Here is a 15860-nt window from a genome sequence, read left to right as displayed (position 1 = left end):
GGGCCTCAGTGGACGAAGCCAGGTTGGGGAGACTCTGCCCGGATGCCCTCCCGGCCTCGCTTCAGGGGGGGTCGGCTCAGACGGGGCAGCCGTAGCCCCGCCTGCCATGCTCTCTGTCAGGGAGCCTCTGTGTGTTCCCCCTCCATCGCCCACACTGTGGGGACAGACACCCTGACCTTGGGCTCTTGGGGCCCCTGGCTGTGCTGCAGTGCAAACTCACCCAGGTGACACCGCCTCCCGGTGAAGCCTGACAGGCAGGAGCAGCTGTAGGAGGGGTTGCCCGTGATGCAGTCATCAATGCACTTGCCGCCGTTGAGGCAGGGACGCAGGGCCAGGCACACGGAGGCTGTGGACACAGGAGGGAGCCGAGCCGTCCCTTCCCTCCCCTGACCCAAAGGGCCCGTCTCTGAAGGATCACCGGTGGTCTGCTGGCCACCCAGCATCCATGATTCACTTCCCAGGTCTCCCAGGGTGCCCAGTGCACCTGCCGTCTGTCCTGCTGACACTTAGATTCCTACTCTGTGACTCTGGCTTTCCCTGGAGGCCAGGCTTTCCCAGAATCCTTTAAGCCCACAGCACTTCCTATCTCTTTAATGCATCAACTTGTCTGAGGAACTAACAAGGTTCAAGACCCAAGGGTGCCTAGCGACACAGGAAGGTGTGCGGGCATGAGTGAGCCTGATGAGAAGGACGTCTGCGGGTGTGGATGAGGGGGACCCACCCCTGTGGGAGCCAGAGGTGGTGGGCGGGGTCCCTCGGGCCTTTCTGAGGGGATGCAGTCTGCTCCCAGGGCCGCCCCGATAGTTACGGAAATGCACGCCCAGCTGCCCTCCGGGTCTCCCCGCGTGAAACAGGAGGGCCACACTCAGGGCTGTTGAAGTCAGGGTTTCGCACATCATGGCCTCCTGGCCAGGGGGTCTCCAGCGGTCCCCGAGGGCCATGCCTGGGCCTCGCAGGACGCGCAGCCCACAGAGCTCAGCTCGGGGGGCCGTACCCCTCTGGAGAAGTAGGGCCACTGAAATCTGCGATGAAGAAGCGCGGCTTGGCATGTAACTAGAGCACCCCCAGGTCTCGGATCTCCTGTTACTAGGAGGGCCCCGGGAGATCTGGCGTGGTATGAAGGAGAGCAAGCGGGGGACACTCCCGGAAGGACCTCGTGGCCCAGAACACCGTCAGAGCTAAGGGTATCTTTCGGACGGCCCCCGCCCCTCACCGTACCCCTCCCCCGTTCACTCGGTCACACTGTCACTCTGCCGGCCGTTGTGTGGTGGCTGTGTCCACCAGCCGTTTCTGGACCGGCCTTCCTCAGGAGTGAGCCTTCCGACGGTGGAGGCGCTGCCTCTCGCGTGTGAACTGACCCTCCCGTCCCGGCACGGCCCGTGTGTAGGCAACCCGGACTGACACGCACGAGCTCCCTTCCTGGGCCCGCAGCGTGGCCGCGGGGAAGCAAGGGGGCTCCTGTGGGCCTCTGTGCACACTAGTTTGGAAGGCCCAGCCCTGCCTCCTCCGTCTACTCCCCCAGGAGCCTGGGATCGTGGAGAGAAGCACGTCACCGTGGGAAAAGGATCCCCGAGGGACTGGCGAGACCCTCTTCTGAAGATCATTTCTCAGGGTCACAGCCTGCAGCCTTGGTGGGGAGCATGGGCCTGGCCACAGCTAGACACACGCCTGCTCTCACACCTGCTCCCACACTCGCGTCCACGCCGCACCGCTCACGGCAGCCCACACCTGCACCCGTACTTTGATCCCTAACCACAGCCTGAGCCCCTGGCTACTGGTGGGTGACAAGCAACAGACCTCCCTGCCATCAGAGACACAGCGGTGTCCCCACCCCCGAAACACCACCGCCCAGAGCCCCGATGGGCAGAGTAGGCCGCGGGCTTGGCCTGGCCCACCCTGGGGCTGCAGGAGGGCTTGCGTTCTTGGGTGCCCCGCTTGCCACTTTGGGGAAGGGGCAAAATTATTGGCTCCTGGGCTCCCTGGCCTGTGGGTTCCCCATCCTCTGAGCTCAGGCTCTGGCTGGGGCCTATTTGGTGCTCCAGTGAGTGGGTGGGCTCGGCTTCCCCAGGCATCTCTCACTGGGGCACCATCCTCAGGCCTTGGTGAGTCTTCCTGCCCGCCGGGGCGCACACCTGCCCTCCCCGGCTCCTGCCCCCGTCCCTGCAAAGTGCGCGCCTGTTGCCCTGGAAGGTCTGGGTGGGATCCACCCGCGCTGGGTTCACTCGCCGAGCTACGGGGTTGGGAGAAGTGGGAAGAGGGTCCTCTCTGTGGCCTCGGTCTCCTTGTGGGTGGGAGGTGAGTCCGCGAAGGCGGTCCCCACGTGGGCGTCATTGTGGCCTCAGCCTTTGCAGGCCTGTGGTTAGTCCTCCCCTCAGAGTGGCCACATCAATCATTTACACACCCTCTCCATTTCTAAGCACGTTCCAGGAAAGTCTGCACCTCGGCCAACGCCACACAGGGGAAGGGGCTGGGACAAATCCTTCCTCGGCCAGTCCCGACTGTCTGCCCTAAGATGGACCCTACCCACCACCCCGCCCCGTCTGATGCGTGGTCATTGCCTGAAGGCCCCCTGGGTGTCGGGGAGATCCGTCTGGTCAGGCAGATGTGGGGGGTGTGAAACAGGCAGCAAATCCCACCAAGCATCAGGTCCTTGGCAAACATGGGGAGAAGAGTGAAAAGGGTGCCTGCCTTCCAGGCGATCCTGGGGACAGGTGCCCCTCCCCAGCCCAGGACACAGGCTGGGGGAGAATGAGGGGAGAGTGCCAGCTCCTGGACCCAGGACGGGTGACCCCAGCTCCTCCGTGGTCTCCAGCATATTCCCCCACGTGGCGCCCAAAGCAGGGATAGGAAAGCCTCCCCAGGAAAAGATGGGGCTCAAGGGGCGAGCCGGTACCAGCCCAGGTTCCTGGCTGGGGGGGGGGGGGTGGGCAAAGCCATGCCCTCCAGCAGCCTGCTTGTCCCCAGCGTCCAGCACCCCCTTCATCCAGCCTCGTCCTCCCTGCCCCCTCTCCCATCCTGCCCTTCCCCCGTCAAGCATCCAGTCCCCTTCTTCTTGCCCCTTCCTCCCTGTCCCCAGCATCCCAATCCCTTCCTCCCTGCTCCGGTCCCCTCCTGTCACCCCCCACCGACTCCCTGAGCCACCCCAGCCCCCACAGCCCTGAGCCGCTGTTTCCATCCTCTTACTTGTATGGCCGCAGCCCCCCACGCGCACCTGGGCATCATCGATTCTGAACGCCCAGCGCCCGGGCACGCCCACGTTGGTGGTGGTCTCCACCTCGACCATGTCCGCGGTGCGCGAGCCGGGGATGCTGAAGTAGCGCCGCCCGTCACCCGCATTGAAGCCAGCCTGGGGTGGGGAGAGTGGGGGGCAGGCGCCAGTTGGGTCCCCAGGTCCCCCTGAAGCTCCTGAGACCCACATAACGCCTCCCCACCGCCCCCCCCCCCCCAGTGGCCAGGGTCAAAGAAATCACGTGGAAGGCAGCTTTGTAACCCTGGAGCTTTACAGGTTTAGGGGTACCCCTACCACCCCCCCATGTTGTCCTTGTCCCGATCAGCAACCTCCCAGCCAGATCCTGACCCCAGCCGACAGTCCCTCCAGCCACCGACCTTGAGCACTGGCGTGCTCCCCACACACACACCTGCGGGGCTCACTCCCTTGGAGTCTCAGCTCCCATAAGGACCGGGGGCCAGGGGCAAGTGTGAGCTCAGGAGAAAGTAGGTGGCCCGGGAGGAGGTGGGGGCCTTCACACAGTGCAGGAGCACTGGCTGGCCTCGGGGACTTGCACTTGACCACGCCCTCCACACTTAAGACTTCTTGCCGGCCACAGTTCTGTGGGCCATGGGCCAGCCCCTGGGACAGTCAGTGCACGGAGGACCACTGGCCTCTTCACGGTACTGGCTGTGTGCAGGGAGGGTCCGCCCGCCTTGTCAGCTGTGACAGGCGTGGCGGTGGGGAGCCGGGCCCCTACCTGGGCCGCGATCCCTCCCAGGCCAGTGGTGTCACCCCCGCTGCTGGCGTGTGTGCCTGTGGTCCACGTGATGGACTCGTAGTTGAAGATGGTGAAGGAGAACTTGCCGTCAGTGATGAGCACAGTCTGGAACGTGTTGACCTGCCGAGGAGGGAGGTCTGAACAGGGCTCTGCACCCCAGTGTCCACGCCGCAAGGCCCTGCCCCCCTCCGGCATCCCTTCGCGCACTGTCATCATCCACCGGCTGTGTTCCCGACCGGGTGGTCAGCCATCTGCCGTCAGGCTGACGGCCTCGTCCCCGTCCTCCACCGTGTCCCCAGCGTCTGAGGCCCCGGCACGGGCCAGACCCCCAATATCTGTCGCCTGGTGAGTGAGACACACCAAGGGGTCATGAGGGCCCACGGACGCCAGGAGCAGACGCTGCGCCCTGTGGTGGCTGGGGCACAAGGGTGAGCGTTGACTGGGCCAGATCCGCACCACTGCCTTGTGTGAAACAAAAAAACGTAAAGCGGGGGGGGGGGGGGGGGGGGGGCGGGAGGGAGATAAAGAAAGGAAACGAGAAAAAGTGGTCTTAGTAATTCTTGTTTTTCATGGAATTCTCTTCCATGAAACTATGCTTGAGTAGCATGTATAGGAGACGTTATTTCAGATCGGGCAGGGAGGGGGGCTGTTTAAAAAGTGATCTCGGGACTAGTAGGAAACTCTCTGAAAGAGTATAAAATTGGAGCTTTACATCTTTACCTCACTTTAATAAAGCCCACGTCAAGTAAGGTCATGGATGGAACCATCAAAGCCCTAGAGGAAAATATGGGCACTCGAGTCTGCAGAGCTGCGTCGGGGAAGGACTTGAAGCATAACGTTTGTCGACCGTGAAAGCCAGAAAGGAGATTTGTATGTTTGACTACAGAAACTTCTGTGTATAAAAAGTGCCGTAAGATCACACTGAATAGCAAAGAGCAAAGTGGAAGATGTTTCTACAACATAGGTGGCCGGCGAAACTGTGGGTGTCTTTAATTCAAGCACAACTTGTACGGGTCAGCAAGAAAAAGACGAGAAAGGTGACAGAATTGGCAAGGGTCGCGTGAGCAGATGCGTTACAGCAGAGCGCGACCGCCCGGTCACACTGAACAGATTCGCCAGCCCTGGACGCCAAAGGCCTGGAGTAAAAGGAAAAGGCCTTCCCCGTTTGCCCGTGGCGCTGGCGAGGGAGGGGAGCCACGGGCGTCTGCTGGGCCCAGGGAGACCGCGGCCACACGTGGCTCACTCACATGTCTGAGGCCACGAGTCTGAGAGGCGCGTCAGAGCTCTGCGGGCAGCGGCCTCCCTGCTGGAGCCTCGTGCCGGGAGACGGTCCCCGGTCTAGCGGGGCCGCGCGGTGCCCGCCTCGGGGCACAGGTGCCGCCCGACACGGCATCATATGGTCCATCTTCTTACTTCCGTAAGAATGAGCAAGAGGGAGACCGAGTGCTCCCCTTCGGGATGGCAGACCTGGAGCTAATGCGACCAGGATGCCGCGGCCACGAAGGCAGGAAAGCCGAGGGGGGACGTAGGGTGAGACTAGGGCCAGCAAGGCCAGCGGCGGGGCTTCGCGAGCTGCTGAGGCCCGGCGTGCGAGGAGAGCGAGGCCGGGCGTGGGGCTTACGTCCCTTCCTCCCTTCTTGTCATGCGGCCTGTTCCCAGAGGAGGGCTTTCCGGGTCCGCCAGCACCCGGCCCCTCTCCCAGCCCAAACTCAGAACTCTGAGCCCTTATAAGAATTCTTGTGTTGCCCAGACATTCACACCCCTGGGCCCGGACACCGGAGAGCAGTAAGGTTTCCTCTGGCAACACAGGAGGGGCTCAGGAAACAGAGGGCACAGGTGACATCACGGTTTCCGCGATGCCGTGGGGAAGGCGGACGCTGTTGAGCGAACAAAACCACAAAACGGCGTGTTCTCCGTGGCTCTATTTATTTCTTAAAGTGGGTGTCAGTATACAATAGGAAGTGTTTACTGGGAGTTACCTCTTGGTGGTGGAATCTCTGGTTCTTTTTTTCTTTGTGTTACACAGATGTTTTTCTTACAAATTGGTGATAAGAAAAAACAAAACTTAGCGAAAGATGAGCGGGCTCTCCATGAACGAAGTTCACCAGCGTGAACCCTCATCCGTAGTAATATTTACAGAAAAAGCCCATCTTTCCCTGTTGACTGCCCTCCTTTTAGGAAGCGAGCACCGCAGTCGCTCAGCGGCTGTCTCGCTCCGGGCGTGCTCGGTCCCCCCGCTGCTGGAGAACTCGGCCAGCGCTCTCCACCTGCGCTGTGTTCCCGAGCCGCCGCTACTGGGGACCCCGCACCGCCGTGCCGAGTGAAGACCTCACCTGTTCCCACCCTCTGCCCACCCACTCGTGTGTGTGTGTGTGTGTGTGGCGGGAAACCAGGCCCTGCCCTTGACTGCTGTGCCCGTGCCTGTCCCCTGCGGTCCACTGTGCAGACACATCTATCCCTCGGGGCCGCTCTGAGCCTTCCCGTCCCTCGAGCCCCGAAGCCTCCTGTGGCTAAGCCGCCACCTTCTGCCTGGCACAGCAGTCCCACGGGCTGTGCTGGCTGAGTGCTTCTCGGCCCTTGGCGTCTAGAATGTGCCGCATAGGAGACGCGGGTCCCCAGTGCCTTCGTCGTCTGGCATTATCGCAGAATAAAGGATAAAACAGAATAAACTTCCCGCATAACCTGTTGAGTTTCAAACCGTTCCAAGAGGAGACTCTTCTAACACATGATCGGTATCTCCCTAGCGTGTGAACTCCTGTATCGGGGCATTTGGCATTTTCCTAGAGGCAGATGGGTTCCAGGGGGGTGGGGGCTGGGGAAGGTCAGGGCTCTGCCCTCCTCCAACCTGACTCTGCGACCCTGGGAGAGTAACTTCCATCCCTGAGCCCAGTTTTCCCCTCTCGGCCGTGCACCAGTGATTGTGTCTGACCCACCTCAGCAAGGCAGGGTCCCTGGAGGGAGAGCCTGGACCCCAGACCGACGTCCTCCCTCCCCCAGGACAGAAAACTCACGGGGGAAGAGGAGCTGCCTCCAAAGAAGGTCACACGGTGCCAGGTGGCTATGAAGACCCAGGTGGCGGAGAAGTCCTGGAGCTCGGGGAAGTAGCGCCTGACGTCCTCTGTGGCTCTGCGCAGCGTGGCAGGGTCAGTGGCCTCCCTGTAGTACACATCACCTGCACGCCGATTGTCCACGTCTGCCCAGAAGGCTGCCACCACGCAGCGGTCCTTGGCGATGGGGAAGGCCGCGGGGGTGAACTGAGAGACCTCCTTCAGGAAGGAGACGACTCCGTTATTGTTCACCTGTCAGGAAGCCAGACGGGGGGCCAGTGGGCACCTGGGGACAGGTGGGTGGGCCCGGCGGCCTCCCCTGCCTCACCCGCCAGGCGCCCTCCAAGGGGGAGCCGGCCTTGAACCGGGCAACCCTAGGACGGCCTGACAGTTCCTGGTCCCTGATATGGGACCCCTCGGCCCGTCCCATCCCCTTGCGGACAGGCTGTGCGCTCAGGCACAGACTCTGACCTGTTTGCTCTACCTGATGCGCCGCACGGCGCCCAGACCTGGGCTGCTGCTGTGGGGTCAGGGAGCTCCCGCTGTGGGCCCTGGCCTTGGGCAATTGGGGCGCTCAGGGTCCTGGGTCCCACTCTAACCAGGCACCTTGGGAGGCGCAGTAGGCTGCCAGCCTTGGATCCAGGTGCGGACAGGTGAGCTGGAGCCACGTGAGGTGGGCTGAGGGGAGGCTGGAAAGGCCTGGATGTCTGGTTGGTGGGGAGGGTCTGTGCTCAGGACTCCAGACAGTAGGGAGCTGCAGAAGGCTCCTGAGCAGAAGGGGGGGTGGGGGGCGGCAGGCAGCGTCTGTGCGGTAAGACGCAACTGGTCCCAGTGCAGTTAGCCGTGCACCCAGGAGGCAGTTCAGCCTTCACCTCTCTGTGCTCTGGGTTTTCACCTGTGACATGGGGATAACACTAGTTATTGCCTCCGGGATGCTGGCAGCCTGGAACGAGTTAGTGAGCACAGAGCTGGGCCCTAGACTGTCAGGATTTGCTCCTGGGAGGCTCGTGGTCAGAACTATGCTTTCAGAAAAGACTCTGGACTTGCCCTTTAGGTGAGGGTGGCCCGGGAACCCAGAGAAGCACAGCTCTCTTCTTAAAGGCACCGAGAGCGATCGAGCAAGTGAAGTATTTCAGGGCTTGGATTCCAAATTGAGGACAGCGAGGGACCGAAGGCGAGCCCGGCTCTCAAAGCTCCTTCCCGCCCAAGTGAGGGCACCTGCACACTGAGGAGCAGTGGCTGCAAACAAGACCTAAAGTTTTGCAGCCTCGTGGAGGAACAGAGAGAGAGACGCCAAAGCTCGGTGCTCACTTGGGGTTGGGGGTAAGCCCCCACACTAAGCTGGGTGAACTTGAAGTACACAGTCCTCATGCGGCCTCACGCTTTGCCATCCCCTCACCCAAGAGATCCAGGGCCCCTCAAACTGGGACTCGGATCAAGGCTCAGATTCTCGGTTCCCAATGGATAGCATCCTGAGGTTCCAGAAGCAAAGAAAAGCCTCTCTGGTGGAAGCTGGCATCACCTTAGGCCTCAAGCTAGTCCTGTAAATAATTGTTCAAGTACAAAACCCAGGTCACAAAGATAATTGGGCACATAAGGAAACAAGGTACCACTCACAAGAATCAGCAGAAATGCAAGAAACATTGGATATCAGAATTATCAGACCAGAGACTATAAAGTGACTAAGTTTACTGTGTTCCAAGTGCAAGCTTTAAATTTCTTCAAGAGAATGGCCAAAACAATCTTGAAAAAAGAACGAAGTTGGAGGACTTACACTTTCTGCTTTCAAAACGGACTGCAGAGCTGTAGCAGTCAAAACAGTGAGGTCTTGGCTTAAAGACAGAAATACAGACAAATAGAAGAGAATAGAGAGCCCTCACATATATGGGCAAATGATTTTCATCAAGGGGGTCAACAGAAAGGGCAGTCTTTTCAACAAATGGAGCTGGGACTACTGGACGTCCACATGCAAAAGAATAAAGTTGGAATCTTACCTCACCTCAGATACAAAAATTAACTTAAAATGGATCAAAGACCTAACCATGAGGGCTAAACATATAAAGGTCAGAAGAAAACATAGGATAAAAGAATCACAGCATTGGCTTTGGTAATGATTTCTTGGATATGACACCAAAGGCACTGGCCACAAAAGAAAAAAAAAAAAAACAGACAAACTGGAGTTCATCAAAATTAAAAATATTTGTTTCTATCAGCAGAATGAAAAGGCAACCCATAGAATGGGAGAAAATATTTGCAAATCATGTATCTAATAAGGGCTTAATATCTTAAACATATGGAGAGCTCCTACAACTCAGTAACGACAACAAATGCAAACAACCTCATTAAAAAATGGGCATAAGACTTCAATAAACTTGTCTCCAGAGAAGATCTACCAATGGCCAATAATCCCATGAAAAGATGGTCAACATAACTATCGTTAGGGAAATGCAAACCTAAGCCACAATGAGCTAACACCTCACACCCATTAGCATGGTTCCCATCAAAAAACCTAGAAAAGAACAAGTGTGGTCAGGGACACGGAAAAGCTGGAACCCTTGTGCACTGCTGACAGAAATGTAAAATGGCACAGTCGCTGTGGAGAACAGTTGGCAGTTTCTCAAAAAATTGCAAATAGATATACCATATGATCCGGAAATTCTACTTCTGGGTATATATCTGTATTAGTCAGCTGTGGCTGCCATAACAAAATACCAGACTGAGTGGCCTGAACGACAGAAATTTGTTTTCTTGTAGTTCTGGAGCTAGACATCCGAGATGAAGGTGTCATCAGAATTGGTTTCTAGCGAGGCCCCTCTTCCTGGCTCGTAGATGGCTCCCTCCTTACTGTGTCTCCACACTGCCTTTCCTCTGTGTGCACACGAGAGGGAGAGAGCTCTGTGGTGTCTGTCCCTCTTATTATCAGATTGGGGCCCTACCATACAACCTCAGTTTACCTTCCTAAAGGCTCTATCTCCAAGTACAATCACCTTGGGGGTTAAGAATTCAACATAAGAATTTTGGGTGGGACACAATTCATCCACAACGATACTCAAAAATAATTGAAAGCAGGGTCTTCAGGAGATCTTTGTACACCCGTGTTCATAGCAGCATTCTGCACGACAGCCCAAAGGTGGAAGCAACCCAAGGTTCACCAATGCATGGATGAATAAGCAAATGTGGTCCATCCATACGATGGAATATGATTCAGTCTTAAAAAGGAAGGAAATTCTGACATGTGCTACAAAGTGGATGAACTTTGAGGACCTTATGCTCAATGAAATAAGCCAGTCACAAAGAGACAAATGCTGTGATTTCACTTATATGAGGGATCTAGAGTAGTCACATTCATAGAAAATAGAATGGGGGTGTCCAGGGGCTGGAGGAGATGGGGTGGGGGCATGTCTAGTGGAGACAGAATTTCAGTTTTATAAAATGAAAAGAGTCTGGAGGTGAAGGTAGTGATGATTGAACAACATGTCCTTAATACCACTGAACTGTACACTTAAAAATGGTCAAGATGTAGGGGCACCTGGGTGGCTCAGTCAGTTAAGCATCCAACTTCAGCTCAGGTCATGATCTTGCAGTCCATGAGTTCGAGCCCCACATCAGGCTCTGTGCTGACAGCTCAGAGCCTGGAGCCTGTTTCAGATTCTGTGTCTCCATCTTTCTCTTTCCTTCCCTGCTCATGCTCTGTCTCTCTCTTCTCAAAAATAAATAAATGTTAAAAAAAAAAAGGTCAAGATGCTAAGTTTTATATTATGTGTATTGTCCACAATATAAAAAATTGACTAAAGCAAAGTCTGGGACAAAAAAAAAAATAATCAGGAATGGAAATTCTCTTTTTAAAAAACCATTTTAAAGAACTGAATAGAAATTCTAGGACTAAAACTAAGTAAATAACAAATTAAGAACTAAGTAGATAATTTAAAAGCAGATTTAAATGGATAATTTAAGAGCACAATTAAAGGAAGAATTAGTGAGCTGGACCTAGAAGACAGGTCCGAAGAAACCATCTGGAATTTAGAACAGAGACAAAGACATGGAGAGTAGAGAAAAGAAAAGAAGATTTATGTGAAGCAGGAGGATGGTCAAATACAGGTACGGTTTGGAGCACCAGAGGGTAAGGAGGTATAAAGGCAATGGCTGAGAATTTCCAGAACTGATGAAAAACATCAGGCCACATATTCAATAATCCCAGTGATTCCCTAGCTGGAAGAATTAAAATATAGCAACAACAAATGACTGCTGTAAATGCACATCAACGATAAGGAGACAGTTATAAAAGTAGGAATATATGAATTATCATCAAGGGTCTTTCCCGTAGAGTGGCAGCTGATTTCTCATAAGCAACAATGGGGACTAGAAAATGGTGGGATTGTGTTTTGAATACGCTGGAAGAAAATAATCTGCTTGCAGTTTTATACCCAGATAAAATATCCTTCATTACTGCAGGCAAAAGAAAGATAATTGAAATAAATAATAAATAAGTAGGAACTAAATAGCAGATCCACATAAACAAAGCCAAGTCAAAGGGAAATGTAAAGTCAGAGATGCAAGGAGGGGAAAAGGGCAAAGAAGGTGAAAGAAGGTGCTATGAACTGAATGTCTGTATCTCCCCCAAATTCTTATGTTGAAACCTGGCCCCCACTGTGATGGTGTTAGGAGGTGAGGCCTGTTGGAGGAGACTAGGTATGAGGGTGGATCCCCCATGAAGGAGATTAGTGTTCTTATAAAAGAGACCCCAAAGAGCTGTCTCTGTTTTTCTGACATGTGAGGACACGATGAGAAGATGCTGTCTATTAACCAGGAAGTGGGTCCTCACCAGACACTAAATCTTCCAGCCCCTTGATCTTGACTTCTCAGCCTTCAGAACTGTGAGAAATAGTGTTTGTTGTTTAAACTACCCAGTCTAGGGGCGTCTGGGGGGCTCAGTCAGTTAAGCATCCGACTTCAGCTCAGGTCATGATTTCACTGTCTGCAGGTTCAAGCCTCGGGTTGGGCTTTGTGCTGACGGCTCGGAGCCTGGAGCCTGCTTCAGATTCTGTATCTCCCTCTCTCTCTGTCTCTCCCCCTCCTCATGCTCTAGCTCTCTCTCACAAAAAGACATTTAAAAAAATTTTAACTGCCCAGTCTGTGGCATTTTTATCATAGCAGCCAGAACAGATTAAACCAGAAGGCATGAGAATAAATCTAAATGAACATTGACCATATACAGAAATAATATAAATAAAGCTTTGTGTAGTTGTGTGAAAAAAAATCTGTAGAATTAAGATTAATGATAATAGCTTATAAATTGGGAGAATACATAAGTGTTTGAAGGTCACTGTATTTTCCAGAAGGGTAAAGGCATTCACTTATTAGTGAATATTGGTAAGTAAAAATGAATACAGTACTATCTAGGATAATCACCAAAAGAATAGGAACAGTGTATATCATCCTAACCGATAGAGGGGATGTGACTGAATGATTAAAATACTTGATGTATAAGATGGCAAGAAAGGAAGGAGAAGGAAATATAAAGCAAGTGGGACAGACAGCACAGAAGATCTTAGATTGAACCCAGCTCCGTCAGTAACACTTTAAATAAAAATGAATTAGATGTTCCGGTTAAAATACATACTATCCAAATGCTAACCAAAGGAAACCTGGTATAGACCATAAGGCAAAAAGTATAGCTAGAAACCAAAAGGGCCACTTGTTGATAATAAAGGAAGATATAACAAGTTTGCATTTTTACATACCTAATAACAACGTTAGTTATCACATAAGTGAAAAACTGACAAAAGGAAATAGGTCAATTCATAACCACTGTGGAACATTTCAACATACATTCCTTAGCAAAATGGACTAGGCAGACAAAATTATCTGGCAGAATACGGAAGATTTGAGCAATGAAAATAGTGAGTGACCTAATAGATACTACAAATATCTTTTTAAAAATTTACTATATACTGATCACATAGCAAGTGTCAACAAATTTCAAGTGATTGCAAAAAATAATTTGTTCTCTGGCCACAGCGCAATTACACTCAAAATATTAACCCCCAAAAGGTAGGAAATTTCTATGTATATGGAAATTAAGAAATATAGTTATAAATAACTTGGGAGCGAAAGATAACAAAAGTGCTATTTAGAAAAAACCCGTGAGGGTGTGGGGCGCCTGGGCGGCTCAGTCGGCTGAGCTTCGGCTTCAGCTCTGGCTCAGGTCATGATCTCACGGTTTGTGAGTTCGAGCCCCACGTCGGGCTCTGTGCTGACAGCTCAGAGCCTGGAGCCTCTTTCGGATTCTGTGTCTTCCTCTCTCTTTGTTCCTCCCCTGCTCGTGTTCTGTCTCTCTCTCAAAAATAAATAAACATTAAAAAAAATTTTTTTAAATAAAAAAAAGACTCATGAGGGTGAGGTGCCAGCAAACTTAAAAGGGGAATTTATACCCTTGCATGCTTATCTCAGTGTGTATACTTAGTGAAGAAACCAAAAATTTAGTAAATAATCCACATACAGGAAAGAAACGACAACAACAAGAAAACAGGGGAAGAGAAAAACAAACAATTAAGAGCACAAGTTAATAAACTAGAAAACAAACACTGAAAAAGAGAACCAACAAAGCCAAAATTTGGTTTGTTTCAACTACCAGTAAAATAGATAAACTTCTGTTGGAATTGGTTAAGTAAAAAAAAAAGGTACTGATGGCCAGTATCAGGACTGAAAAAGAAAATATGGCTTCATACTCTGACACTCTCAAAAAAGGTAACAAGAAGATATTGTAAATACCTTTATAATAACAATACATTTAAATTTTTAGATGAAATGAAAAAAATTTCTAAAGAACTGGGTTAAGAAGAAATAAAGGAGGAAGGATGTTAGCATAACAGAGAACTGACTTTCTGGAAGAGGATGGACAAGGGCCTCCGTGGACTGGGACAGGAGAAACTGAGAAGATGCCCCAGGATCCCAGCAGATAGTGTTCTCCACAAGTGAGGTGTAGTGTGAGTCGGGGGTGGAAAGTGAGGGTGCCCACTGTCTTACCTGCAATAAAGCAGAGCAGTGAGAGCTAGGCTTGAAATAAGCCATCTGATCAGAACTTTGGTTGTTACCATGACAATGGGGTAGCAACCCTCTAACGCCCCAATGAAAAAGCAGAAGGGCCCTGATGACTGAGGAAAGATTCCCAAAGCTGAGATAAATGGTTTTAACAATGAGGATTTAGAGAATTTTTTTTTTAAGGATTTAGAATTTTGAGGGGACCCGAAACATTAAAAGTCCATTTGGCTGAGCTGTGTGAGTGACCACTGCAAAGCCTTCCTTATTGGTGCAGAGTCACTGTCTTCTGCTGTGTCCCTGGATCCTTGCTTCCTCCTCTATCCTGACTTCAGCTGCTTTAAGGAAAAAGCCACATATGGCAGGAGACTTCAGAGAGGGGAAGGACTTACACTTTTACAACTCTGGGATGTATTAGTGTAGGTTCATCAGTTATAACAAAGCTAGCACTGGGGTGGGGATGTTAATAATGGGGAGGCTGTGCATGTGTGGAAGCAGAGTATATGTGGGAAATCTCTATCTTCCTCTCAATTTTGCTGTGAATTTCAAATTCTTCTGAAAAAAATAAAGTCTTAGAAAAAAGACAACCCAATAAAAAATGGGCAAAGGACTTGAATAGTGAATAGGCATTTCTTCAAAGAAGGTACACAAATAGTGTAAAAGATGCTCAGCATCATTAACCATCAGGGAAATGCAAGTCAAAACCACAATGGGACAGCACTGCACACCCACTAGGATGGCCGTAACGAAAACAAAGAGACAGTAACAAGTGTTGGTGAGGGTGTAAAGAAATTGGAACCCTCATACACTGTTAGTGGAATGTAAAATAGTACAGCCACTTTGGAAGAGTCTGGCAGTTCCTCAGATGGTTAAACATAACATCACTACGCACGTCAACAATTCCATGCCAGGTACATATCCATGTATATCCAGGAGAACCGAGAACACATCTACACAGAAATCTATACGCAAATGTTCATAACAGCATTATTCACAATAGCCAAACAGTGGAGCCAACGCATGTATCCATCGACTAATGAATGGATAAAGGTAAATGGAATATTATTTGGCCATAAAAAGGAATGAAATACCCTTGCCACAACACGAATGAACCTTGTCAACATTATATTAAGTGAAAGAAGCCAGACAAACTAAACTGTATGATTCCCCTTCTATGAAATGTATGGAAGAGGCAAATCAATAGAAACCGAAAGTAGATTTGTGATTGCCTAGGTCAGGGCAGAATTGAGGGGCTGGAGAGTGACAAGTGCGGGGTCAGCGTTTCTTTTGGAGGTAAGGAGAATGCTCTAAAATTGTGGTGATGGACGAACAAATACTTGAAATCTATGAAAACCCATTGCATTGTAAGAGAGTGAAAGGTAGGGTATGTGAAGTATATCTCGATAAAGTGGAAGGAAGGAGGGAGGAAGGGAGGGAGGCGGGCAGGGGTTGGGGCTTGGGCATCACCCGAAGCTAAAGGCCACACAAGCGAGCAGCTTCCCCTGTGCACGCCACCCCCTCCCCACCCCCCGCCCGCCCACCGGGCTTCTAGAGGCAGAGCATGGGCCTCTGACTCAGGGGAAGACAAACTTGCAGTGGAGACAGGAAGCTTAAGGGAACCCCATGGCCGGGATTCAAGTCCCACGGCCTCTGTGTCTAAGTGTGTAGTTGCTGCCTGCCGTTCCGCCGGGAAGGGTTGGGGCTTCTCCTTTCAGGGGCCGCTGTAGTTGGGAGATAAGAGGACACCGCAGAGCCCTGTCTGCAGGCTCTTGTGCAGAAACTGGTG

The 15860-nt window shown here is 52.1% G+C and overlaps 2 protein-coding genes across 11 annotated transcripts in view; one reads left to right on the top strand and one right to left on the bottom strand.

The window, feature by feature from the left end:
- MTERF4 (mitochondrial transcription termination factor 4) overlaps positions 1–6670 on the top strand; it is a 69457-nt gene extending 62787 nt beyond the window's left edge. Inside the window, exon 4 of the mRNA XM_086720173.1 lies at positions 6168–6670. Within this exon, the coding sequence (XP_086576299.1) occupies positions 6168–6395 (228 nt within the window). The 3' untranslated portion in view covers positions 6396–6670. The remainder of the gene's footprint in view (positions 1–6167) is intronic.
- Positions 1–15860, bottom strand: part of SNED1 (sushi, nidogen and EGF like domains 1) — an 89047-nt gene that overhangs the window by 57202 nt on the left and 15985 nt on the right. For 9 of the 10 annotated variants that reach the window (XR_015255667.1, XR_015255669.1, XR_015255668.1 and 6 more), the window contains exons 2-5: positions 7001–7288; positions 3969–4109; positions 3184–3346; positions 221–346 (exon numbers count right to left, since the gene is read on the bottom strand). Coding sequence is in view for 5 of the 10 variants with exons in the window: in XM_086720168.1 (XP_086576294.1) it covers positions 221–346; positions 3184–3346; positions 3969–4109; positions 7001–7288 (718 nt within the window). In the remaining 5 variants the exon portion in view is untranslated. The remainder of the gene's footprint in view (positions 1–220; positions 347–3183; positions 3347–3968; positions 4110–7000; positions 7289–15860) is intronic. The other variant, XR_015255670.1, reaches the window with a different exon arrangement.

Source organism: Puma concolor, chromosome C1 (genome assembly GCF_028749965.1).
Source record: "Puma concolor isolate L17-30 chromosome C1, mPumCon1.1.hap2, whole genome shotgun sequence".
NCBI lineage: Eukaryota > Metazoa > Chordata > Mammalia > Carnivora > Felidae > Puma > Puma concolor.
This window is presented reverse-complemented; position numbering and strand designations above follow the sequence as displayed.